The 27,903-nt window shown below is 43.3% G+C and overlaps 2 protein-coding genes across 2 annotated transcripts in view; one reads left to right on the top strand and one right to left on the bottom strand.

The window, feature by feature from the left end:
* Positions 1-205: 205 nt before the first annotated feature.
* LOC128708468 (exosome complex component RRP46) lies at positions 206-1,026 on the top strand. The gene is made up of 3 exons (XM_053803447.1): positions 206-311; positions 385-620; positions 691-1,026. Exons 1-3 carry the CDS (start codon positions 206-208, stop codon positions 1,024-1,026), a joined length of 678 nt encoding a protein of 225 aa, XP_053659422.1.
* An 8,544-nt stretch (positions 1,027-9,570) lies between these two features.
* LOC128707190 (homeobox protein homothorax) overlaps positions 9,571-27,903 on the bottom strand; it is a 159,487-nt gene continuing 141,154 nt past the window's right edge. Inside the window, exons 9-14 of the mRNA XM_053802139.1 lie at positions 25,998-26,096; positions 21,458-21,478; positions 19,424-19,575; positions 13,929-14,005; positions 11,214-11,272; positions 9,571-9,725 (exon numbers count right to left, since the gene is read on the bottom strand). Coding sequence (XP_053658114.1) covers positions 9,571-9,725; positions 11,214-11,272; positions 13,929-14,005; positions 19,424-19,575; positions 21,458-21,478; positions 25,998-26,096 — 563 coding nt within the window. The remainder of the gene's footprint in view (positions 9,726-11,213; positions 11,273-13,928; positions 14,006-19,423; positions 19,576-21,457; positions 21,479-25,997; positions 26,097-27,903) is intronic.

The raw sequence follows: 27,903 nt of genomic DNA, 5'->3' as shown, positions 1-27,903 counted from the left end.
ACGTAAACGTGTTCGTCGGAATTCCGCTCAACAACGATTCATGTTCAAACGGTCAATTTGAACTTCCGACAAATGCGAGATGTCAAAAATGTGCGTTGCCAAAAGTAACTCAGAAAAGATATCCTGGCACCGCTCACTTTGTTGTTTGTAAACCACTTTGGCATGTTATTGTACCGGCAACAATTCCCAAACACGCTGCAACGAGATGGTGCAAGAACCGAAAACGATGGCCAATTCGCTTAATTTACGGAGAATGATATGTGAAACCAATGTGTTGTCGCGTTCCGACTGTTCAGCAGCATTCTCACAAGGTACGTATTGTGGCAAAACGTATGAAGTAAAATGTACTGTGATAATCTCGTGTTGCGTGTTCCACTTTTCCAGGTGCCACACAGGTAATGGTGGCTGCAAACGGTCCCGCGGAAATAAAGATAAGAAATGCTGAATCGGAAAATTGTCATCTCGAGGTACAGTACCGATCGAATGCCGGGCACGAGGACATACAGCACCGTTTGATGGAAAGTCTTATCAAACGTTCGTTCGTGCGTGTTGTGTCAACACCCGCTTTCTGCCGAAGTGCCGTTTACATCTACGTTCAGGAGATGACCGACAAGGGTGGAGTAAGTAACCAACTAAGGAATAGTCATATTCTCGATTACATGACGGATAATCTGTATCTATATATTGCAGCTATTGGCCTGTGCAATTAATGCCTCTTGTTTGGCTTTGATAACGAGTGGAGTGGAGCTCAACTTTACGGTGGCAGCTGTGCACTGCATAATGACGGAGGATGGTGTAATGATTCTTGATCCAGATCAAAAACAAATGAAACAACCGCATAGCTCGTTCACGTTTGTATTCGACAGCATCGCTAAGAATACGGTCACCTCGTACGTGTATGGTAGTTTCAGTTTTGAAGAATACGAGCAGGTGGTGAGTGTATGCAGAGCGGCAGTGGATAAAATATTCAACTTTTATCGGAAGGTTTCACAAAACATTACAAAAGTTGTTACAGATGATAGTTAATATATCGGAGCAGAGCAGAAAGAATATGTTTTCACATCTAATATTTTTTTCACATGAAATTCGATATCACGCACCCGTTTCTTGGAAACTCGCTCTAGAGCACTTCCGCTCCACCTCCACGCTGCCTCCAATCTACGGCAAGTATGGATTTACTTAATTAAGTGAACGAGCTCGTAGTGCTGCTCCACGTCTCATGCCGAATAGGTCGCCGACGCGCACTTTGATGAGGTAGCGCATCCTCATCCTCTTCGAACTCCTGTGACCTTTGCCACCGTTAGATTGTTTTTTGTTAGATCGCCACAAATTTCAACTGGCTCCTGGTTTATTCTCCTTTTACACATACCCTGCTCTCAAATAATGCCTAAACTAAGATAGTCCGCATCATCTAATGGACATGTCAAAGTGTGATATATGCTACATTTCGAGTCTTAATCCAGTGATCTGGATTGTTGCAGTTTTTTGAACCCAACAGGGTTGGCACGATTTCCTAGAGCAGGCACGATCATAGCAATGCGTCTCCGGATTTCGTTACTAATGTTATTGTCTCAAATTACGAACAAACCAATTTGTCAAAACTCTTGAACTACCTCGGAATAGTCGCCGTCAACAGGAGATTCCTGTTACTCTTTGTAATTCGTCCAACATCCTGAACCTTGGATTCGTTTAAATGAATTTGATCGTACAGGAGTACAGTGGCGCTTCGTTAGCATAGTCCAGGATTCATCTTCTTATATGTCGACACAACAACCTCAAGAGGTCTAGGCCTACCATTTCTGATTTACTTTGATTTTATTTATCCGATCTTGCACAATCAGTCTTGGGTATGGAGGGTTGGTTCTCTGTTGTGAAAACTGGCGCCGCTACCAAAAAACCACCGGTCAGTAAGCAGCAAGTAAATTTTAACCAAAGATTGAAAGTATGAAAGATCTCAAACATATTTGCAACTTACATCTCACGAAAAAGCTGAGTTCGTTCGTTTTCGGATAAGCTCAATGTTCGTTGTAATGTTGGACAGTTATTATTAATTTACTTTATTTTCAATAAGTTATCTTTTTTGTTTTGTATACAATTTTATACTTTATCTACAATTTTATTACAATCATTACACAAATTGTTTCTGTTCCATTCTTTTTACTTTAAATAATAGCTCGCTCGTCTCTCGACCACGACAAAGAACGCGTGCTCACATGGCGCGCTTCCGTTGATTTTGCCTTCCACACAAATTACTGTCGTCGATCCAAATGTACAGAGTTGACACTTAAAAATACCTGCGTAACGATTGTAGGTTTCGGGTGTGTATGTAGGTTTGTTCTGTGTCCGGTGTCCTGTGTGTATGTGTGTGAAAGTGATCCTTTCACCAAACTACTATGCACTTAACCTAAGAATGTAAGAGTGGGGTCGTGGTTCTTCTGCGGGTTTCGGTCCTATGCATTACAATGTGATTATTACCAGGTTTTTTTTTGTGGAACAGCGCAGTAGAACAACGTAGTTAGACAATGGGGGGGGGGGACAATTCAAACATTCCCACAATCACCAAGCGAGAGACCTAAAGCTTTGAAGCCCCTTTAAACTTAGTAATCGATGCGCACGTGCACGTTCATCATTATCCTTTACCAGTGTCTTCACCAGTTGCGCATGTTGCGCTGCTGTGTATCGTTTTCTGCATCTATGAGATCAGACGAATAATTCGATTTACCTTATCTGTACTCCGTACTCTGCGCGCCGTTTTTTCACCGTTTCGGCGCGATAGAGAAGATATGTAATGAAATTAAAATATCGCATCCTTTCCGCCACTGTGCGCAGTGTATTTCTGCTCACGTACATTACACATACATACATACTTATAGCTGTATTGTAGCCCCCATCCCACGCTCAAACTCTATGTCCCTGTTTCTTAAGCCTTTTCACTATATGTTTTTTAGTTCTCCGCTGGTTAAGTTTTTTGTAAACCTCGCTAACAATCTTGCACCTAATCCCTTATTTTCTTTTACCAAACGATTGAGAAAAAAAACGAATCGTGTATTATCCATCGTTGGGATACACCGAACGCCACGTGGGTTAGGTTTAAAAATTACGTGACGCTATTATTGCTTTCGAGTTGAAAATAGATGGCTTGTTCCATTTCATCTTGTGTTTGTTTGTATGTTTTTACTGTTCTCAATTCACTACCCCCTGTTTGTCCCATGCTTAGTTTTTCTCCTCTTTCAGTGGTTTGTTTTCTGTGTTGTTAGGTGTTCGTTTGTGTTTTGTTTTTGCTTACTTGTTTCTCTCTAACTTTGCTATTTCTTTATTTCGCACAGGGGCACAAAAGAAAACATTCATATTCTCTAAAGCCTTGACAGTAGTAGTTCGGTAGCTTATAGACGTAGTAGAAGTTTTTGTGAGTTTTATTTTTTTGTGATGTTTTACTTCCTTTTTATGTCACATACATCCAATACACTAGAATTTTTGCACAAATCTTAGCTTGCTTATTAAGTAAGTACCTTTTTACCCTTTTGTTTCCTATACAGATTGCACAGCAGTCAGCGTTTGGTGAGATTTTGTGTTGTTATTTTAACAGTTTTCCCTTAACATTAACGCTTTATATCATCGTATTACAAGCTCGATTGCTTGCTAAGTGTTAGGGATGCTTAGTAGTGTGGTTTAGATCAAAATTTCGAATGTTTACTGATTTCCTTTTGAAACTTTTACTTTACACACAGAAACACAGCAACAACGGGTAGGTGTGTGTTGTATAAGCGATGGATAGTGTGTTGCTGCGTGTGTGTGTTTAGCTCCTTATCCAATATCCGGGTTTATGTCCTTACTTATGCTGAATGATGCTCTGGGGGGTGAGGGGTGCAATAGCCACGATAGCACTACTACAACATGTATACGTGCGTTCTTGTGAGTGGGAGATGCAGCATCGTTTGTCCTCTTATTACACTAGTGTACGCGTACCTCTAAGATCTCTACACTAGAATATGGCAAAAAAAACACAATGAATAATCAAACCATCAAAACCAAAAGTTGCAGTATTTGCATTTAACATCATTCGTAGATTGCTCGTGCACCAAATATATCGTTTCAGTTTTGTCCTCAGCGCTGAGAAGCATCCCTCTGTTCGAACAATCGGTTTTTTTTGTGCAAGCCAGGCTGTATGTTATGGTCGGAAGGACCATGTCTGGCTTGTCGTATACATTGAATAAGGCGGCTAGTGGACTTGCGACAGTTCGCTAGTTCGGACTGTCGGAAAACCAAGCATCGTTCACTAGTGTAACACACTCCTTGTTGATCTGCGATACTGATACTTGTACTTCCTTCGCTTTTAACAGTTCGCACACTCTGCCGGGAACCGGGGTTTCCTTCTCTCTTAATCCCTGGTATTTCTAGTAGAGGACCCTCCTTATCTAACAGACAGACGGTTCAGCGTGCGCTTTACTACTGTTTCTTTGTGTTGCCTCGATGCGTTCCGTGCTTTACCACGATTTCATCAGTGAGAGGATTTCAGTATTAAATATCTGTTTTTACGTGTATATACGTGTATATGTATATGATTTTAAATATATGTATATATGAATTTGTTCGTTTTTGCAATAAATTCTTAATCTCTCATGTACAAAAAAAGCCCAATCGTTAATGCGAATTCGTATACTTCAATTGCGGTGCGGTCATCGTATCGTGAACTATCGCACGTGATCGTTCTGTGGTTAAGTGGGAGTATTTTTTGGTTGCCTGTTTCGCCGTCTATCAGACCGATCGGTACGCCGTAAATATAAAGCCTCAATGCAACTAATCACTGCTTTCGAAAATTACAGCTCAGCTCAATGTAGTATGATACAATGCTAGAGTGCAGTGTACTGTAAGAGCAAACAAAATCAGAACAAACACAAGCAACACTGTTTTCCTGTTGTTTCAGAACTGCGAAATTTACATGAAAACTGTACTTGTTGAAAGTGAATTGTAAGAAAGCAATTAGAAACATATCCCCCTTTAAATGCTCGAATGTCTCGTTCATTTCTGTACGTATTTGAACTGTTTTTCTAAAACGATCATCACAGTGTCACCTGTCGGTTGTGTTTTCCCGCTATCGGTACGATAGAATTTTGTGTGTGTTTAAAACAATCATCTTAAGAGAAATCGGGAAAGTGTTAAAAAAATGTAAGAGTGTGTTAAAGAAATAATTAGAAATGATCCCATAAGAAAGATAATGTAATAAAAGATGAATAGTGAATGGTAGAAACAAGGGCGTTCAACAAGATCGATAGAGATACTTAAAATTAAACATAGTAACATAAAAAAATAAACACAACAAAACCATAAAGCAATAATGTTGAAAGGTTTTCTTTTTTATTTCAGTGATTGTGTTCGATATAGTTTTTTTCTTCTTCACCTTCTTCTTTCTTTTTTCTTAATCTGTGTGTGTGTGTGTTGCGTTCTCTTCTTCGGCATAATCGTTTACTTACTAGTGTACAGTTTTCACTTAGACCCAGTTGCTCTTTTTTCTATGCAAAATTGTCTACGTTTCATTTGCTGTTTACCCTTTTTGTGTTTTCCGGTTTTATTTTGCACACTTTTTCTAAACCACCGTTTTCCGGTTCATGTTATCCCCCGTTTTTTCCGGTTTACTATATTTACAGCACAAAACTTTAGAACCTTCCGGTTGTTTGTTTTCTTTTTTACACAAGCCAAAGCAATTGATTTTGTGATTGTGATAGCCGGGCGTGTGTTTGTGGAGCGTGAATGTAGCATTTTTGCTCTTTACCGACACTTTATCCGACAAATACGTTTCTGCACTTAGCGTTCAATAGATAACACTGAACTTAGTACATTGTTACATTTCGCTGTCACACACGCGCGTGACATCCGAGGAATGAGGGATGGGCCGTGGCGTTAGGTAACGGTGCCAAGGGATTGGATTATTTTGAGAAAGTAGGACATATCAGCATTAAGAAATGGTAAAAAAAAAAATCACTCTAATCCGGATGGTGGGGGTGAAGGTGAACGGCAATTGAAACTAAAATAGTATTTACCGGGTAGCAATTACAATAATGTTAATAATAATAATTTGCATTAATTATAATAATAATAATAATAGCTAACAACTAAAACTTTGCCTTGTGGTTTGGTTGGCCTTAAGCAATTATTATACGACATCATTACACAACTAACATTACAGAACGGTAGCATTTTTACAGCTATATAAAAAAACAAAAAAAAAAATCACTACACCTAAAATGCGGCTGCAGCGAGATGAAGAAGTAGAAGTAGTAGGATATTGTCCCCCGGTGGAGGGACGTGGTGGTGGTAGGGCTTTTGGATTCTTCTCATAATGATCTGGCCATTCCCAAGGTTTGGCTATACTGGTGTGTGTGTGTATGTACCTATGGTCTAGTGGTATTACCGTTACTATTATTTGCTATCAATTACGATCGCCATTTTGTTGGTTTTCTTTACATTGGCCGCCAATTTACTAAACTTTTACGGCCCCCTTTTTGGATCTGATGTGATGTGAAGAGCCCATGGCGTGAGATTAGATTGAAGCTTCTGGCTCTAATATTTCTGCGCCATTGTTTAACTAAATGCTGTTTGAGCGTTTGCCGCCAAAGGGTGTAAAGAGCTCGAAAAACTTAAACATGAAAATAAGAAGTGAAATATACAAGTCTACTAATCACTTGAACACTTTCCTGTTTCACTTGTACCATTCACTTTACCAGTTTTTGCGGCTCAACCTGCTCTTAACCTCATTCATTGTGCATTCATTTTTGCTTTTATGTGTCGTGTATTTGTGTTTTATCGCACAATTGATTTTCTTTTGTTCGGCTCCCTTTTTTAGCCTTGCTTCGATTGTTCCACATCCTGCACGCGTATTTGTTTTGTTTTTGCTTGAATTTAATATAAATCGTACTTACATACCCTTGTTTTTTATTACATTGATCTTTCCTAATCCAAAAACTAACGTTAACGAAAGGATACCATTCATAATCTCGTGTCATTTTACATGATGTATGTGTGTACGTGTGTTTGTATGCGTGATTTTGTGTACATGGTTTTTTTGTCTATCGTTAATTAAATTCGTTGATGTTTTGGGGTTTAAGTGGTGCTGTTTTCAAAACCGATCTGATTTTGCCCTAATGTACATCTACCTCTCTGCCGGCCAGCTTATTCACCGGGAAAGGTTTTTTTTTATTTGTTTTGCTTTCTACTGTTGTTGTGTATATTAATTACATAAATTATTTTCACACCAATTTCGCTTGACGGCTTCGTTAACCCACGTCCCTGGGCAACGAAATAAGTGTGCTCTCGTGCGCAAGGAAAAAGGAAACAACTCGGGATGAAAAACGTATCAGAAGCTGGTAAATAGCCGTTTTGCTCTGTGATGGTTTGGTTTATGGCTTGTTTGTTGTTATTCTTTAAAAAAAAAATAAAGCATGTTAGCGTTCAATTTTTGTAACAATGGCTGCTTCCATGAACGCAATGCGAAGATCACGTAGTGGCATAAACCAACAACAATAAATGTATCCAAACTAGTGATCTAGAAACGCTCCAAAATGTAGGATCAGATCATGTCACTCTCTAAGAAACCCAAGCCTAACAACCCTTCCAACTAAAGTTTCCTTTCACTTTGTTTGTTTACTATACAAAAGGGATTTCGCAGCGCAAAAGAACGGATGCACCATAGAAACGTGATCCCAGAACATTTGATCCCATATTATTGGATTGGATCAGAACAACCGTTCCACCTAGAACTTCCCATCACTCTGTTCCAAACCAAAGCAACCAGCCAAACACTAAACTAGGGTGAAAGTGTGCGTGAGATACCCACGATCAATCTGGGCGGGAAGCAGTTGCACAGTAGTATTCGAACCGAGCAGGTAACAGTGTGAGTGTGAGTGATACAGTTGCAAAGAATAGTAAGCGTTTTAGCAAAACCCCCACGCTAATAAATGTGTCTCGTATACACCGCTTATCACTTATCGATTTGTTTTTAGCTCTTCATTCGCGTTTGGTAACATCCAAGTATGCTTTGAAAATTGTCCTGTCAACGTGCAGGTGCGTGTGTTCGTGTATTTGTCTGTATGTGATTGATTTCCATAGTAATCGTCTTTACCACGTGTGAGTTTTCGTCCCTATGTATACACACCTCTTGGTTGCTTTGTCCTTTCGCTTACTAACACTAATTCTGTCCCGTTCTGTTCTATTCTCACGTTTTCCTGCTTTCTCACGTCCTGATATTCACATTTTATATATTGTTTTCTTACATGTTCCTTTTTTTCTTCTTTTTGTTGCTTTTGTTATACTACTTCTTCTTTCATCCGAACGCTTCGTATCGCTTACTTCCCAATCACATGAGTTGTTTTGCTTGTTTTGTTTTTTTTTCTTCCTGCTGTGTGTGAATGTTTGAGTGGGAATCACACCTTTTTGTCAAACCTGTGTGTTAACAATGTGTATCACTTTCACCCTTGCGCACTGAGCGTGTTTTTCGTAACGGATTATACAATAATGCCTAACACAACTGCCTTTCGTCTAATGGTAGTGTAGAAATTAAATATCGCTTTTACGTACGGCACGCCACAACAAAGCACAGTGGAGGAGTTCCACCCATAGGGAAAACAGGGGACAGGTGCAGAAATTTCTCGCCCAAACGCGGGATGCTGGTCCTGATGGGCGATGGCAACGGGAACAAGCGAATAGTGGCAACTGTTGGCACTTTGAGCACACTTGAGTTTCTAGTAGTACGCGCACACAACAACTTGTGTCGTGATGATTGACAGACGATGAAGAGATGAGCTTAAAGATACCGTACAGTGTGATCCCCTGCACCAGTCCTGTCCATATCCCCCTCCTCTAGTCAAGCGAAATGAGATCGTACATATTGTATTGCTGTCCAATTGTTTTCCAAGGTCCTTCACTAGGACGATAGTAAGAACAACGATCGGATGCAACCCGCTCAATGTATATCCGCATGCCTGTGTGCACGGTGTACGTTTGTTTTCCTTTTTTACGCATTCTTTTTTGTTTTTGGTTACTCAAATGGCCACGTTTGCGTTGATGAGTTGATATCAACTTCAACTACTGCACGTCACGATCCAACCGACTGATGATCCTTATTACACTGTGATCCGATCTATGCTCCATACACCCGGTGCGGTGGGCATTCGATGTGTGTTTGTTGGGGCTTTTTACATGGGTGGGTGTGAATAGAATGAGAAGTGTTTTTTCTCGTGTGGGTATGCCTTAAATGCTTCGCTTCTGCCTGAAAGTATAAGCGAAAGAGAGCAAAGTGATTAATTGCAGATACTAACATCGCATCCTGGTCGTGATGACCACAATGAAGATCATGATCGAATGTGTCATCCACATACCTTTGCATAAACGCATCCTTTACGGTCCGATCGAGGATGAATTTTTCGATCGTGAAGTGTCGAGGCTGGCGCCTGTACACCTATTTTATGTACAATCGGATCGATCGCTCGCTGGCTGAAAGGTGTGTTTCTTGTTGGTTGGTGTACAACTATGGCGCACTCATCGGCATCATCGTTTTGTTCCGCGGTTCGTGGCACCTTACAGATGATGCGGATAGTATTCGGCCGGTGGATAGTGGTAGCCCTGGTGGAAAGCTGGATCGCCCGGTGCTCGGTGCATCATCTGTGCCTGGCCGTCCATCATGTAGCTCATCGCATCTGGATAGCCAGCGGATGGGCCCGGGTGCGTATACACTGAAATCGGAGAATATACTGAAGTCAAACCAAAAAGAAAAGAAGAAGAAGAAGAAAAAGAACGAGCGGTTCAGTTAACTTCAACATTACGACCTGACAAAAGAGAGGACGAAGGACGACAAACGAAACGGAAACATTCAGGAATCCCATACAAGACGAAAACATGTCTGTAAAAATACTAGCCTAAAGTTTATTTTTCTGAAGTCGGGAAATTAGAAAGGGTTTCTAATTCTAATGTGTTTCTAATCAAACCATCATTTGCTCCTCGACAAGCTGTTTGGGTAAATTGTATCATAAAGAGAAAAGCAATGTGGTGTAGTAGCATTAGTGCGCTGCTATTTCAACTATGGAGATTTGGATTTTCAAGAAAGCGAAAGAAAAGAATAACAACTACAAATAAACACGTTTCTTCTTCTCATATGAATAGCCGTTAGCAGTAAATCTACCTCCCAAAACGAAAAATAAAATAAAGCCATGAAGCTACTCAGATATTCGACGATATTGGACCGATTGCAATGGGTGCCCAATGAGCCAATCTCATTGGAAAAGGCTTCATTGTCACATTAATTTATACTTTCGCAAATCTGTGTCTGGGAGATAGATTTTCCATTTCACATTATTAACCTCCCCGAAACCTCGGTTTGGTGGTCCGTTGTAGCTTCATGAATAATGGAAATGTCTGCCGTCGCGGAACGGTAATTAAGGTTGGTTTGGTGCGGCAGGAGTACACAGAGTACCAATCCTCTCGAGGGATTAGTAAGGGACGATTTGGAAAAGGCTTTTGAATGAATGATTGTTTCATTAGACGGGGAAAATTTCGCTACTGATAACGGCAATCTCCGCGACAATGTTTTATGGTGTAAAATCGGGCGTTACTGGGAAATTCGGAGTTCTGAGGGATACATTGAAAGGAACGTGTAAGGCTAGTAAATTAAAAGTGCTTGACTGATCCATTGAAGATCGTATTATGCTTTTCTATTATTAGGTGCAATGATAAGGAAGTGATAAATGAAGTTGTGCTCTGGCATTCATTGATGTATTACAGAAATTGGGACAATGCATGTAGATGGTTTTTTAAGATGAATTCCAAAATGAATTCTCTTTTTAAATAGCTCATGTTAAACATAAATAATTGCCTGTATTCACATGAAGAGGCATATCCATTACTACACTCAAAACGTTGCCATTTCCCTCGATAAACCCTGGGGGGTTTCGTTTGTGTTGCAAATAAATGTAGAATGCTCTTGCGATTGTCTTGCGGCAATCCTTGGGGCTTCAGAGCGGGCAAATGTTAAGGCTTTCGGCGGAGATAAAATTGTGATACTTTCCGCAAATACAAACGTAAATACAATACACATTAACAACCATTAGCTACGGTACGGCGGATAAGGACAAAACCAAGGCAGACAGGCAGCCGTTCGGCCGTGTAGTATGCGGAAGATACGGTTACGGAAGAACGAAGGCCTCCGGGTTCACTCTGATACTAACCTGCACGGTTGGACTGATCTATCATGGGTTGCACTATTCTGCGCCTCGCGTTGATAAACCTGCGGAAGGGAAAGAAAAGAAGAACATTGAGTCGAACGGCCAGAAACAGAAACAAAACAACGACGAGGACGAGAACGACGTTCTGATAAAGGATAAGACAGACGACGAACCCCGCGACGAACGAAACGGAACGGAATTGTTGTACGCCTCGGAACGTATAGCTCGCAATCCGCTGGGTAGTAGGGGTTGGTTGGGTTTTCGAGAAAATGGAACAAACACATTAATCAAGTGAAGTGAAATGATTAGAGTTGAACCGAACCAGGGATGAAGGATATCGCGTCGTGTTTTTCCGCCCGGCCAAGGACAACCGCTGACGGGAAAGGGGAGAGAGAGGGGAACGGGGGTTGGGGGGGTTGGTTATATGCGAGCGCGCGAGGTGATAAAACATTCAAAAGGGAAAACGCTGTGTGACACGCCGTTTCGGTAGGACTGGTTGCCTGAACCCGACTCTTTTCGTCCGTATTCGTCAGATAGTGGGATAAAGAGAGTAGCGGGGTGGCAGGAAGAGAACAAGGAGGAGTGGGCTTTTTTTGCTCTCGTTTTCGGGTTCTACGACTTTGGAAAATGAGAAAGAGCTGGGGAAAAAGGTGGACGGGTGCGTTTCATACTGATAAGAATCTGTAATTTCCAACCCAAAAATTTTCCCAAAAAAGAGATTACTTCCTTTCGCTGATGTGGGGGTTGCTGCTGGCGGATGGAAACAGCAAAAAAAAAAAAAGAACAAGCGTAAGGCACGAGAAAACAAGGCGTCCGTGTTTTCGGTAAGAATTCCATTCCCGAATTACACATCTTGGATAGGAATGGTTTGGCGTTCCTATCGGTGGCAGATCAGTACCACCGAAAACGTGCTGCCAGAAACCCGTCGGATCTATCGGGTCGACAAAACGGGCAACGGGTGGAAATTGTTGGCATGGAAGGGATTTTCCCCCTAGCGCAGAGAAAACCCACGCGACGGCACCGGGGGATGCGATTCGGATTGGATTGCACAGTTTATTTGATTTATGGAAATTAAACAATAATAAATCACCTCATCTAGTGATTGTGGAAGTTTGGTCTGAATCTACCAAACCCACGACCGGGGGGGTATTTTCTCCCTTTCCGACCCCGGTTTGGTTTCTTACTTTCATTTCCCTACTGCTGGATGGCTTACGCTTCTCCTTCCGGTCGTTGATGTTAGTCGGGTAAATGGCGGAGATTGACCAGTACCGGGCGGACCGTAACGGGCGGACGCCAGGGTATGGAATTCATTTTTGTTTAGATATTTGTTTGTGCAACGTCGTAAGTTAAACATGAAAATTGCTTTTCATCCGCATCGAAGGGGTGACACACACGTAGGGTCATTCATTCGGGGACAGAATCAGAATTATGGAAAGAGCAAAAAACCAGAAAGAAAGTAACAAGAACTTTGGTATGAATTTGAAATGACCCAGTAAGGATGGAATTTCGGCAGGATATCGTAGGGTCATCTCTCTACATGTGTGTGCATGTGTGTTTGTATGCATGCGGTTTGACGGGGGAAAATGATTGTTTCCCAATTCGATAGGACAAAGCTTGGGAAAATTTATGCCTTTTCTTCATCGTGTATCCCAACAGGACAGTAAGGAGTTAGGACACAGTAGGACAAACTATTAGAAACTAATATGCTGCCGAGAAGGGGTTAAGCAAATTTGTGTTTTCTTTTGTATACAGCAAAGCTTACGGTTAATATTTGGAATTTAAAAAGAATAACGATTTGCGTAGGACATGAAACACCGGAAAATTAACTTCCTTTTTTATGATAATATTTTTATGAGCATTTAAAAATCCTTCTTCCGGAAAAAGGCTTTTATCTCTAATCTCTCGGAATGTGGTAAATGTGTACAAAGGCGCTTTCCCGGATCTTTTTCATCACGGGGACACGATTTAGCTGTCATATTTTCCACGCCTGCTTCGGTATTTATTTCTCGCGCTGCAGCAATCAAACATCCCTCAGTCAATTTGAAGCTTTGGTTAGGGTGTTTGCTCAAGTATAGGGGCTTGATTGTACTAATAATCAACGCCACACGGTTAGAACACGTTGTTCACGCAAAACTTTGTCCACGCGCTGCGAAATATACGAGTACAAGGTGACATGAAGTGGAATTTAAGAGAAAATAGCTAAACGGTTTGTAAACATCAATTGAACAATTGCACCATTCAAAACCCATCGGGGCTCCGAGCAAAAGGACCCCGTCTATGATCCACCGCAGCAGGAATCAAAAGAAAACTTCACTCGCATGAGAAGGTTGGATGCAGGTGAGTGCCGCCGTATGTACACATACCGTTTCCCTTTGAACTGGTGCGGACGCGCGCCTGTGTCTGCTTTAAACACGGGTAAACAACAAATTTGCCTGTGTTGGCCTTCATCGGGCCCCATACGGCTTATAATTTACCCTACGATACCGGCGATATAGAGACCAAACATTTCTGCCTAGGGATTTGGACGACGTTTTTCACAGCACAACAATCAGCATCAGAAGCGGCAGCTTTAGTATGTGTAAAGGGGTTTGCAACAGAATGCGCCGAACATACGGTGGTTCGCCCACGAGGCCCTTGAGGTTGGGTTTCGAACTTCTGTCGAACTGTTTTACCGGGGCGCCCTTCTGCGTGTTGGAGTTCGTATGTAGAAGCACTTACCAGTTATTAACTTGCAATATCGTCAGGCCCGTGTCTTGTGCTAGCTGCTTTTTCTGGTCCTCCGATGGGTAGGGATGCTGCCGGGAAGCAGAGGGAGTGAGAAAAAAGAAAGAAAGACCAAAATTAAATCAGTATTTTGTAAGGTGGTGTGTGTTTATATAACAAATGCATAAAGTGTGTGTTTTCAGCAGCAAACCAACAATTCAAGTGCCACTTTTCGACCCTTCCCGATTAAAGGCATGTAGCGAGCATACCCCAGGCACACCCTATGCGTCGTTGAAGGCTGATCTTTTTTGGATTGTTTGTTAATTAAAATCTGAGAGCTCGATTAGGATGCCGGGATTGGCGTTTAGTTGCGGCACGAGGATGGTCTTATTAGATCGTTTGCCTATTGCCGATAGCGTGATACCGTGTCGGGGAATTTGAGAACTAACCATTATAACTTAATCGTCGCTTAAAACTAGATGGAATGTATTTATTGCGTCGATAATTTTTGTCAAAGTAGTTTCTAGCTAGTTCTTAGCTAGTGGTCTTCCAGAAGACAATTTGTGAATCTATCCCAAATTTCTGCAATACCTAAGAAGACAGACCATCCACCACAATGTTTGAATCAGAAATTTATTTTTAGCAGAGGATTGTTAATTTTTTGTTCATTTACTTCCCATTTTCGGCATCTCATGCAAGCATCCTTGATCCGCCGTTTGTGATGAATCAATTAATAATTTTCAATTGTACAACATCGGCCGATCGGCTGTTCGTGCCACGCACATTCGTGCGCAGTACCAGTGTACAACTGCTTTGTGTCCAGGGTCACACTTATTACAAGGATCTCGCGAAAGCGCCACAGCCGACAAACCTACGTACGTGCACCGTGGCAACCTGACCCGGGTACGGCACCACGGTTACATTAACATGTAGAAACAACAGCTAAAAACAAAACCAAAAACAATAAACATGTACACCACATGGGAGGGATGGTACACAAGTTTGTGATTTCATTATTGTGACTTGCCGCGTGTGCATGTGCATCAGCAGATGTAGCCCACGATCACGGGCTCTCCATTTCCGCGCAACTTCCACCGTTCCTTCCCCCTACTACCCTTCGGTTATACCTCGGATAAACATTCTGGACGGTGCGGCAAAGCAAAGAGTGAAAAGGGTGAAAAATTATCTTATCCTTCCACGTGAATGTCAATACGGACTGACAAATATTTTTAGACATTTATATTTATGTAATGCAAATTATTGCCCATGTATATGCATATAAAATACGAAAAATGCTCTTAAATCAGTCCTTTTTCCATGCAGGCCGCGGTTGGATCGCGGATTCTCCCGAAGCACTCGGTGGCAGTTGAGAGGGGTAGGGCTGGTGCTGCCGTTACTCGTTCCACTCCTTCGCTTCTGCATGCCTCGTGGAGGTTCATGGCTCCGCGTCTTGATCCTTCCGCCGGCACGAGAGTCCGGGGCCGGGAACGCGAATGTTCCAAGGCTCCATCTACGCTCGTTCAGTCGACGGTCATTGATATTCCATGGCGGAATGCATAAGCAAAAAAGGCCTGTTCCTGCCTTGCCCTCTTGATGCCTCCTACCCTGCATTGTGCGCATCGTGTTGGTGTCTCTTTGGGGGTTTGTTTTTCTCTCTCTTGAACCGGATCAGCACGGAGTGCGTCTGAAAGGCCGCTTGTAGGACCGTTTGTATTTTAATCGTACACTCGTTCTCGAAGCACCCGTAAAGACCTTCGAGGCCATCCCTCATATCGTCTGGGGAACCGGGATGGTGTAATGAAAGGTGGGAGGACTGTCCGCCAGAGAGTACCGTATTACTACGACTATTAGTCGATTGGTGATTGTTTTTCGTTTTTTTTGCTTGCTTTTGTTTATGCACCAGGTTCAAGAATGAACCTGCAGTAAAGCGAACGGTGTACTGTGTATCTTGCTGGTAGCGCAAGTACGCAAGCCAACCTGCAGCCTCCTTCCACTATCGTCTTCTGGGTTGCGGGTGGCGTTTTGGCGTGCATAAGCTGAAGCTCTTCTCGTTTCGGTACGCGAACAAATCAGTCGTGTCGAGAGAGTGGGTAGCTGGCATAATGCATTTACCATGAGTATGCATCAGCAGCAGAACAATTGCAACAACGCTGCATCATATGCACCATGCGGGATGAATGGTTTCGAATGCGACGGATCGTGCAAGGTGTAGCGAGTGATCGATCGAATCGTACGATCGATCGTATTTATGTGTGTCATTGTACACAATGGCACGGAAAATGACTTTTGGGCGGGAAGAAAGACCAGAACAAGCTTCATTTCCATTTCTTTACTGATCGGTCAATGCGTGGCAAGGCAGCGTAAAAGATTTACCCTTTTGGAACCGATCATTGGATTAATGTCAAATGTTTCAATTTAATGTAAAGTAGTAAAAATTAGGTCCCAAAGGGGATCGAAGAAAAAAAGCCCTAAAAGAAGGAACAAAAATACATTAAACGGCTCGGCTTCATACGGTTCGCGTTCCCCAGTGAATGTGGAGAAAAAAAGAGTACAATAAAACAAAACACCGGTTGATCGCCAAATCGATCGATCGTTCCGGCAATGAAAATGCAATAAAACGATCATCTGCCGCGTGCGGAACGGATGGTGCTGCAGAAGGAGGCGGATGGGAAGGAAAAGGAGGAAATATAAAAAAAAACATACTCCATAGATAGTAAATGAGTAAAAGCGAGCAAGATAGCTTCGGGTGTAAAAGTATATTTTTCACGTTAGGGGAGCAGATCACACATTTTGTGATGATGTTTATGAGCATAAACGATGATCACGGAAGGATGGGGGATGTGCAAGCCGTTTTTCTTTTTGTTTTCAAAATTCCCACAGCGAGCCCCCGCTCCCTCCATGACCGTTCAGTACCGATGAACGATCGTGAAAATGTATTCCAACCGGAACTGATAGAAACAATAAAAAACGAAGTTAAATTAATAATACACAAAAAATACGATATCGATCATCGTGCCAGCCGGCTTTATTTGGATGACATCCATCGATGGGTGGATGTCTGCCGACACCCCAACACTGAAGCTCCCTCAGGGATGGATACACCGGGAATGGATGAAATTTATTACACTTTTACGACTCTTAAGTTATGAGGCAAATGATTTATTTAACAGTGAACCACTGGCCATACGGAAGGGGTAGTTACCGGCGGAGCATCGGAACATCGTACAGACGAGGAAAGAGTAACAAGCAACAACTAAACAAAAAAAAAAAACGACAAGACAACATCAGCAACATCACTACTTGGCATACCGACGATTTAATTAGCAAACAGGGTCTATTTTCTTGCCACTTCTAGCGTGCCACGGCATGCCCGGACATTCGGAACGTAAAACAAAACACCCGTCAAAGTCCTATTACCGAAGCAAAGTGTGAACAAATGCTGGATGATGTGATGTTGGAATAAATTTGCATTATTGCATCGCATATATGCTTTCGGAGTGGTTCGCGGGTTAGTCACAAGCGCTACTGCACACCCCATAGCAATGTCTTCGTTGCTGAAGTCCGTCACCCGTCGGTACTATTTGTTCGGGTATTGTGTGTTTGGTGTTGTTGTTTCTTGATCGGGCTGTTGCAGAGCTGTTGACATCCGATCATTTCGGTATGATTTGCGTAACAGAACTAAGGTGAGAGTGTGAGTGACCGGAGGTCAGTTCGATAAAACCCACCAATGGCATGATCCCAGAATTCGCATAAAGATTTCAATGTTTTTTGTCCTGCTACTGAAGAATAATCCATTCTGCATTTTTGTTTGCTACCGTGTACCAGTGTTTGTCATAAGACCCTTTTTCCCAACTTCCCAAAGTGTGTGACGCACGGAAAACTTCAACATAACGTGTCGAACGAGCACTCGTATCTGTACCATGCCCTGTGGCGTAATCTATTCCACCCCTTGATACCGATTGATCGATTGGCTCTTCACGAGAGTGGAGTTCTTTGTTGGATAGAAAACTTTCTGCCATACTTTCTCGTTGCCTTCCGTTTGCCGTTCTGCCGAACGCATTAGCGAATGTTTTCAAGTGTCGATTGCGCGTATCCTTGCAGTGATGCTGCTTTGCACAGGGTTTCTCATTTCGACACAAACACACACACACAAAGCTGCAACTCTCGTCGTCTCGTACCTAATGTAGCCAGCCCATTTCCCTTTTTGTTAGTGGCGCAATGAGGGAGATTGTCACGGGTCAATTCCGAGTACATTTATAACTGTCACCGGACGAGCGGGACGAAACGCATCAAGGAAATTGAAACGCATCACTTGAGCGATAGGATGCGAACGATTCGATACGAGGGGCACGTGAAGAACTCCGAATTCGCGTACATTTTGAGTATTTCTCCATGCGAGATGCGAAGATATGTTGGGAAAGTTTTGAAGGACTTGCGTTTTACCAAGAAACGCAGTACTGCATGTCTACATGAAGAATAGTTGAATGCCATAAGTGAGCATCGATATTATTGCTTGAGCTTTGCTTGATATACAGCTACTATACTGTATAGTAAAGTGCCATAAAAGAAAACAGGTGACATTTCTTTAATAACAATTACAATCGATTTTCACTTGTTTTTCCACAGCCTTTTCGAAAATGTTGGGGAAGGCTTTACTATACTGATGAGTTCAACGTGATAACAAAGAATCTCTAGTCTAACCAATGTCGAATATTTGTTTGTCAAAAAATCAGTACAGGTGTCTCTAAAGCATCTTCAACAGAAGCCTAAAATGTCTCAATAAACCAACCGTAAACCATCAGGATAAAAGCCTCTATTTTAACGACAATGACGCTCCCAATCGACTTTGTGCAATCTTGCGTTTTTTCTCCCTTTTTTGGAAAAATAATGTGTGGTTCATGAAAGCTAATTTTTCCTACATCCTTTCATTCGTTTTTATAACTATATTAAAACATTTATATGTCTCTCTGCTATTGAACTGCTTTGTTATTCCACCTTTTACTGTGTCTTCTTCCTCGTTAAAGACGCATAAAAACCATTTACATAGCTCTAGATAGCTGATCAGAGAAGTATGTAATCTTAGTGCTTGGCAAGAATGAAATCATTTATATCAGTTAGAGAAAATGTATAAAAAGTGTACATCTGTCTCACGCCTTCTAACAAGTGAATTTCAACGGGGGACGGGAATCAAACAGGGCTGGCGTGTTGTGCGGGAGGTTATACGCCCCTTCTAGTACAACGAGTATCGATTATCCTTCGCAAGCCGGTCGTTATCGAGATGCTTCAATTACGGCCCTAATGGCTATGAGTACAAAAGCTGCATGACCTCTTGGAGCAATGGGAAGCTGCAGTAAAGTAAAGCCCCAGCAATAGACAACGATCTAGATTGAACCATTCTTAACGGCTGGCGGGAAAAATCTCACCAGCCAAAAGGGAATAGAACACAAGACGCAATGTCGGGTATCGCGGCTAGCGCCTTGCGGAGCCATAGCAGTGCATCTTAGACTTACCGTTAGGTGCTGGAACAGCCACGCCCGCAGAATGTTCGTGGCCACCTTCGGGAAGATCCCCCGCTTCTTTTGGTTTTTCTTGCCGCTTGTATCGTCATCCTCCTCGCCGGTACCCTCGCCGCTGCCGATGCTGGTATTGCTGGCATCACCTGTAATGTAAGGTAGCAAAAAAAAGCGCAAAGAATTTAAGTAAAACGAATCATCGCTAGTGTGAAAAAGAAAAAGTGAGTTTTGTTTTTTGCTTCTTGTTTTGTGTTCCGTGCAGTATCCCCGCGGACAGGCGTGCAGGAAAATGTGTGGAAAATCGGCCAGTAAAATGTGTTAAATATGTGTTCACTAGTCGTGCACGACGCTCTCCCACGAAAGTTGTGTGATTTGAAAGTTTTGCAATGGCGGGAGTTTCGGTATTCGATGGGATGGGAGGGAGTGGTGGGGTTTGTAGTAAACGGTTCCCTTGGAAAAAAGGAAAATGCGGCAAAAATTCTCTCGAAATGGAAACCATAACCATGCTGCCATGACGGAGATGGTTAGTGCTGGCTGAGTGATATAAAGATTATTAACTAGAGAACTTATGTTTATGGGGGGCCCAGCATCGTTGGATAAGAAGCAGCTTCTACGAGGTGGGGTAGGTATCGCGACGTGCGACCAGGGAGGACAGATTGGTAGAACTGAAAGACGTAACGCTTTAATACGCATCAACATGTAATGGGTGTGAATTTGACAGTCGGCAAGTTGAGGGCTGAAAATAGTTCTATGAGAAGTGTTTTAGCATTAAAACGTCTCCACTCCAGCGTTGCACGTCTCACCCGAAAGCGCCATCATTTCAAGCACAGAAGAGAGCAAGTTGCAATAATGATAATATAAAAATATAAACCTCCAACCTAATAGACATCCCTTTGCGTAGAGAAAAATAGCTTAGTGATGTGAGCATAATGCGCGTATGGAAAGAAAAGGACAAGTTGCGGCCCGGTTTTTCGGGATGTAATTTGTTTCATTCCGTTTCAATTTTCATCCAAAATGCTGTACGGTAAAAGTGCACCATCACCATTAGTCAGCTAGGACTCCCACTCGACCCTCAGCGGCATGATACGAGGGGGTTAAAATGTTTCTCATACGACGTGTTTGTGTTATGGTTTTTGCTACACATTCTGCAAACTATCGAGTCTGGTCGGACAAAGTTAGCACCAAGACGGTGGCGTTAATGGTGGCCCGAAGAAGGCGGAGAAGCGAAATGTACCCAAGGGTCACTGCGTGGAGTTTTATCGGACATTGGAAGTTAATGGGGTGATCGAACGGTGGGAATTTGCCACGGGTTCGTCGCTTCAACGACTAGTCTGCTCCTCCTTGGCTCCTCCCAAAGGTAGATAATCACCCACAGATGAAACGTGAATCAAGCGCATATATTTTGAACACATTGCTTTCCGATCGGCATCGCCATCGGAGTGCCCAAATGTGGTCGCTATAATGCAAAACTTGCGATGTTTTTGGTGGTGTATTGTGTAGATTTGGTAATGTCTTTTGGGTCCAGGTTTTTTGCCCTGTTTACCCAGTGCGACCACAGTGTGTTATTAATGTGACGTTTGGTTTGATAAGCATATGGTGTGCGAGCAACAGACGAGAGAGAATCGCTGATCGAATTTCAAACCCGCTGGTTCGGTTGCAGCGATGCACCGGTCGTCGACCATATGTCCGGAACGCTACCCCGTAGGCCCCGACATGGCCGTGAATGCATTTCGACACAAATCAGCTTAAATTTATCTTTTAAATTTATTCCATCCACACAACACACACACACACACACACAGTCAATGGTGGTGGCGTCTGGTCCGAGTCGGGACTTCTGATTTGTTGGGCAGAAAATTAGCTGCAGTCACTATTCGCTCAGCCGAATATTTTATCCGTACAAGCCCGGTATGTTGTGTTGTAGTGCGAAATGGTTTTTGGGGGTCTTTGGCGGATGATTAGATAATTCCTTTTAAACGGTGATCAGTGAGCATATTTTTGATTGGAAGAAATATATGCAAATTAAAATTGAAGAAGACCGTATGAAATTGTCTTCTATCAACGAAAGAAAAAAGCCAAACTGTGCGCCATCCCCTCATAATTGGAATGCGATTTACAGCAGCTCCGTATAGAAGACTAAGAAGGGTGGTGAGTGGGAGATTGAGGTAAGAAAAACAAACCAAACAATAAAGAAGATCTCTGGACAGGACATGTTTTCTTTCTAGTTTCTCCATTATCTTCCCTTCCTCCCTTTTATCCCTTGTCCCTTGTCCGAATAAAAGATCGATCGATGAATGTTCGTGATTTAAAGTTGAAGGTGAACTGAGTGAGTGTGGTCCCGTACGCATACAATCGCTTCGTCTTCAAAATCGTAGATATTTAATTTAAAAATTCGGTTTATTATTTTTTATTCGGTTGTTGTTATTTGTTCTGTGCCTTGTGAACGTTTTTTTTTTAAATCCCAGCTTCGACAAGGAGTGAATTTCAAGGGAGTGAAGAGGCAAAAAAACTGTTTATGGTAAATCGGACCTCGAAGTGGTTGAGCAGCCTTAGGGGCCCCAAAACGCAGCATAATGTTTCCTTTTATCCTGCAAAAGCCTTCACACGGCCGCGTCTCACTTTGTTCGAAATGGACAGGCTTAGATGGGTCCAGTTTTTTGTTGGTCTTCGTTTGGTCGCCTCGGTTCGCTTCATTTATTCAAATTTAAACGCGATTCAATCATCTCATCACGGGCCGTGCGGTCACGGTTGGGTGCTTTTTTGATTTCTCATCCCATTTTTATGAATTGTTTCGTCAAAAACTGACTTTATTTCATTCCATCCCCAGCACTGTGGTGTGTGTGTTTTTTTTCTTCTTCTCTGTTCTGTTGGGATTTTTGGGACTCTGGGGATTTCGGGGGGACGATATCGTGGGTAGCACACGTAAGGTGTGCTTTTTTGCTGTGTTCTTTCAATGTTTGATGCCGCCTCAACTTTCGTCTCACGGGTCGTCCGCGGGAACAGTCGGTGCAAGGCGAGTCGTGCGGCAGTTTCTGCGTTCTTGCGGTGTGCTCACCTACACGTTTGACAGAATGTAAAGAAGCTGGACCAGCCACTCTTTTCCACCCAGCCATTTTTTCCCCGCTTCCGAAACATACGAATTAGGAGAGTCACAAAGCAAAAAACACAACGACCCCAGCCAACTTTGAAAACGAGGGGCCCCCAAACAATCGGATCGGATCGGATCGGAAGAATTCAAAATAACGAAAACGGTGGTAGACCAAAAAACCTGTACGCAACCGCTTAAGCGTCGTCTGTCTGTCAAATATATTAAATACATTTCAGAATACCTCCGACCCCTGCTGTCCCGACGCAAGACGGCGCAAGACGGCATATCCTTCGCAGCTCCCGATCGGGCCACAATTTGATGATATCGGGCCCGGCAAATGGTCACAATAGGCTGCGCAACAACCGACGCAACAGCACATCAAGCGAACGATTGCTCGGCCTCTCAGAATGAAGCTCGCGCACGAGATCCATCGTGGTGGATTGCTTCGGTGCTACGACTCCACTGCGATTCCACTGTAGTCGTCGTGGTTTAATCCAGTGCCGGTCGTCTGGAAAAATCTACCCACCGATCTCTTTGCGTGTGCTTGTGTTCATCCGCGCGGGGTCCACGATTCTGGACGGAAAATTGAAACCCGTGCCTCAAACATCGATCCTCCAAAGAATGTATTTTCCTTCGCCTGCGATCACTTTCCGGTGGACTGAAGGCTAGGGATGGCTTCGACATTGCCTTCCTGGTCCCTTCGCTCGCTCTTCATCCATATAAAATGATTTGTAATATTCTTTGCCTCCATCTTCATCCACCCAAGAGGTACAATGGAATGCACACACTGGTTTGATTTGGGAGCGGTGATCACTGAGAAGGCAGATGAGCGGAGCGGAAGGGTCGTGGATTGAAGCCCAGTCCCCAGTGCCATAGTCGGGGACTTCCTTACGCCACCAAGAATTGACTTCTTTCGGGAGGCATCACCGAGCGAGGCGAGCTGGGAAAGTGTTCAAACAAATATGTATTCAAATCAAGAGATGGATCAAAGTTGATCTCCATTTCGGAGCCGTACCAAAAGGGAGAACGCGAAAAGAAGATCACCTTAAGAATGGGCGAATGGCTTCGGAGTGGCACGCATGTCGTTTTAGGCAACGAAAGAACGAAAGGGCAGGAAGAACACACAAAACCAGATAACTGCATGGAAAGCGTATTGGTTAGCGGGAATAAAAAGGAAAAGGAATGAAACGGCTGTGAACTGCGCGCACCGACCATCAGCGATCGATCTGGAAACCTGCTGCCTTGGTGGATAGACCTTACGGAAAAAGGGAAGCAAAATAAATGTCTCGGTTAATCTTACAGCACCGTTCGTTCCTGCTTCGTGCTGGGCATACGATAAACGATAACCAATGAATCTCTCTCATCAGCGTCAGCTTCTTTCCGTATCGGTGGATTGAAATTTTTCACTCATTTTGTTCCCTCGTTCCCTTTTTTAAAGTTGTTTTGTTCTATTTTACTTTTGCTTACGCTTTGTTTTGCTTTTTTTCTTGCTGCATTTGCTCCACCACCAAGTCTTCCACTTGTTTTTCATTTCGTTTTGTGTTTGCTTAAATCTTTGCCTGTTATTTTTTTCTCCGCTCCCCATTTTATCTGATTATTTCTACTCATTTTGTGATGTTCATCGCGGACACGTTTGTGTATGCGATCGTATTCAAAACGGTATCGTAGATTCTAAAAATATCAAAAACTTCTATTCCACGTCCAATTTATGAGCCTCTGATACTGTTGACATATCCGACTGTGTTTTCGTAATTAAATGAGCTGAATTAGATAATACGATCAGATAACAGTGATGAGATATTTTTTCCTAAATCCTGGATAGTTTGCATATTTTCTCACAATAAAAATGTACACGTACAATTCTCTCACTATTTCCAAAAGAAAAGGCACTTTAAAGGCCCACAGAAACCAATCCATCGGCACTGCACTGAATTATTATTTCAGTCATCATCCGTGTAATGATTTTATTTATATCACCGTACGACATCTTGCACAACACCAAAACCCAAAAGTTGCACAAGCTTGTCCAACCGGCAAACACAGGCTGGTGGGCCATGTTTCCTGTACATAGCAACACGAAATAAAAAAAAAACATAACTCCATCCGGAACGGGGCACCGGAACAATCCACCCTCGGAAACGACCGCCAAAAACTCACCAACAATACTTCCTGACTTTGAAATCCTGTCAGTCACAGCCAACTGACGGCCTGCCGGCGTATGTCGGTCGGGATGGTGCGGAATGATTGGTGCAACCATATCTCTGAATCCCCGGTGCGAAATTGCCGCGCCCGTTTCGCAAAACGCTCCCAAGCGCCATGTTGCGGGGGTGTGTGATCGAAAGAGTCTTCCGGCATACTGGCGGCGAACCCCCGATCGGTTTTGTAGGCTACTTATTACACGTGTACTTGCCCACAGGCAGCTACGCTTCGAAAGGGTCACGGAGATGTTTTCTCTGCATTGTATGCAGCCCACACCGACACCAACCACCACTTTATGGTGCCAGTTTGTAAAGAATCCTTCCCTAAGAATGTGGCCAAAATGGTTGAATGCACCCTTTTTTTGCTACTTCGTCTGTGCACGTTCTCTCTTGCCAAATGCTGAAGTTTGTGTTTGTATGTAGTTCGAGGTATTCCATTTCCGTTTGTGCAAAAAGAAAACTGGCCAACGGCAGAGCCAAATAAAACCAGCAATCGGTCGGTTTTCCTGGGCTGGTTGTGCTATTATCGGGCCGGGGTGGTAAAAATGAAAAGCGATAGTAAAAACCCGACGGTTGCGTACGTGGGAGTGAACCCCGCACGTAAGAGTAATTTCTCAACCACCTTTCGCTGTAACATGTCAATTTCAGACGTTCGTGCAGATGACGGATGCAGACGAGTGCGCGTCGTTTCACCGTTTAGCCTAAGCGGCTGGCCTACACGAACAAAAGCGCCTCTACACCGGTGGAGTCCCCGTCGGGTCTCTGTGTAAAACTCCTATTTCTCGAGCGAGGGAAATTTCGTCATAGCCCTGTACCGCTGTTTCCGTTCAATCGCTTCATTGTGCCCTTTTGTTGAAGGATCTCATTTTACGTTCCATGCCCTACGGAAATTCGGCCCTGTTGGAGTAACGAACTTGGGCCAGATCATACCGGCACAAACAGGGATCAGCCGGCTAGGTGGGAGGACTACCACGGGCGTAGGTTTTCTGGACGCAGACACGTGCACACCGTACGGTTTAGGACACTGTACGTGTGCTTCTATCAAGGTATGTGACAGATATGCACATGTATAGCAACGAGCGAGTAACGGCCACGTTCTTTGCCCGTAGGCATCCTTTGGCGCAGACCGGTAGAGATGGATCAGAAGAGGATGTCCTGGAGGGGATATCCAGCAGTGGATGTGATTGTGGTTGTGTGGGATAAGTACACTATCATCATTGTCATCAGTACCATTGGGTGGAGTGTACGATTTTCCGTGCTAGAACGAAACGCTTGGGACACTTACCTGGGCTGCCGAGGAAGACTGAAGAGTACAGGACACGCCGGGACTGATCGACTCGGGCGTCGGATGGCGATGACCATTCTCGCCTCGAACACCATCGACCTGTTGTGAATGAGAATGGTGAAAAGAAAGGACGGTTAGAGATGGAAAGATTGGTATCGCTGTATCAGGAGTATGTTGGGTACGTGTCGGGATCCAGGGCACTGTAAGGACGTTCCATCGTAGGATCTTCACATGATTTATTGTGCATTACGTATGAACGCGCTTCAGGTAGGATAGTGCTCATCAAACAAGAGTGTTGGCAATATTAAATTGACAAATGCGTTTCATGTAGTATTGGTGTGCTGCCATGTCTCTAAAATTATATCACTTTGAGCGTTATGTTTTTTAAGCCTTATAATGGCTATGCTACAATGTTTGTAATTACATATTTTTATAATATTCCAGCCATATTGCTAAAGTACCATCACTCGTTCAGCTTCTACTGAAAGCAATCATTCACTTCTCCGCTATGTGTTGTTTGTCTGCATCGAATGGTTGTTTCCGATCCCGGTTTCGCCTTCCGCACCACTGGGCTGTAACTGCCCTTAAACTTAACCGGGAACAAGGCTGGTAAGAATAACCGATCCCACCGAGTCAGTTAGTTCGCCTAAACATCTGGTTAAAATCGATTACTCATTGTTCGATTTATCACGCCTGCTTGAATGCATCCGACGACCCCCATGTGCCGGTGAGCACAAGTGGTGCTGCTAATGGGTGTTTTCTTTCATTTACCAGCGTTTCTTCAGCAGCGTAAAACCCCGGGGAGCTTCGTACGGGGCTGGAAACGGCTGCGCCACGATTGTAAATGCGCCATAAATGTAACGATTTTTGCTTTGGCCAAACATTCGATGGCGAGGGATCGTATCGTTTTTCGGAAACGATCGAAAGATAGATCTCGTCGTGCACTGTCGTGGACGGTTTTATGTGTCACACAGTTCGGTTGCACCATGCGTTGGACACTACTGGAGGGACGGCGGACTTTTGGTCTGCGAAAGATCAGACGGGCAATGCCGCACCAAAGAACCCCGTTCGAACGCAAAAGTACGTTACAAAATGGTGTATTTGTGGTCACAAGCAGCGCACCCAACCACGGCAGCCAAAACCGTACGGAAAAATACGCGCGCTCCGGATGATGGAAAAACGCATAAACGCCAAAAAATAATGAAGCAAGAAAACTGTTTGAAGTCGTCGGCCGGTTCTGGTCTGGTCCGATCGTGCCGAACTTTCCCTTTGGTCGGGGCTTTTGTTTTGCGATCCTGTGCGCTAAGTTTATTGCTGTGGTTTAATTTCCCTCTCTTTTATTGTTTTTTGTCGGGTTTTCTTTTTTTATGTTGGTTTGTTGTCTAAGGTTGTCCGGCAGGAATAGATTTGGATGACCCCAGCATTTCGATACATCTTTCTCCGCGTTTTGTCCAAATAACAACACGCATGATCAAATGTTTAATAATGGTCCGTTTCGTAGAACTCGTGGAAATTGTGTCTTTTTCGGGGCGATACAATTCACCACCCAGTAGAAACAATTCAAAACCGTCGGAGCTAATAACAACACGGACGATAGAGACGAGTTGTTGGAAAAATGGAACGGAAATTCTTCCAGCAGCAACAGCAAACGTGGCTGATGATGTTGTAACATTTTCGAAGCATTTTTCCGACGCGTCCGGGGAAAACGAACCTTTTTGACATTTTCCGCGAAAAACGCTTCAAGCGACGATCGTTTTGACGCGTTCGTTGCTTGATGATCGTCTGACGCACCAAGGTTCACCTTGGTGCTCGCTCGTGTGTGTGTGTGTGTGTGTGTGTTTGTATGGAAAATGCGTAGACAACGATTGCCATCGATGGTTAAATTTAAAAATAGGAAAATTCTTCC

The sequence above is a fragment of the Anopheles marshallii genome, chromosome 2 (genome assembly GCF_943734725.1).
Source record: "Anopheles marshallii chromosome 2, idAnoMarsDA_429_01, whole genome shotgun sequence".
Taxonomy (NCBI): Eukaryota; Metazoa; Arthropoda; class Insecta; order Diptera; family Culicidae; genus Anopheles; species Anopheles marshallii.
Note: the sequence above shows the minus strand (reverse complement) of the source record. Positions and strands in the feature narration are given on the sequence as shown.

What these genes read in the sequence shown, in the direction of transcription:
- LOC128708468 (XM_053803447.1), top strand. Translation starts at nt 206, where the DNA reads ATGGTGCAAGAACCGAAAACGATGGCCAATTCGCTTAATTTACGGAGA. An exon ending in TTCAGCAGCATTCTCACAAG is followed by an intron (nt 312 to 384) that starts GTACGTATTGTG and finishes CCACTTTTCCAG; the next exon opens with GTGCCACACAGGTAATGGTG. An exon ending in AGATGACCGACAAGGGTGGA is followed by an intron (nt 621 to 690) that starts GTAAGTAACCAA and finishes TATATATTGCAG; the next exon opens with CTATTGGCCTGTGCAATTAA.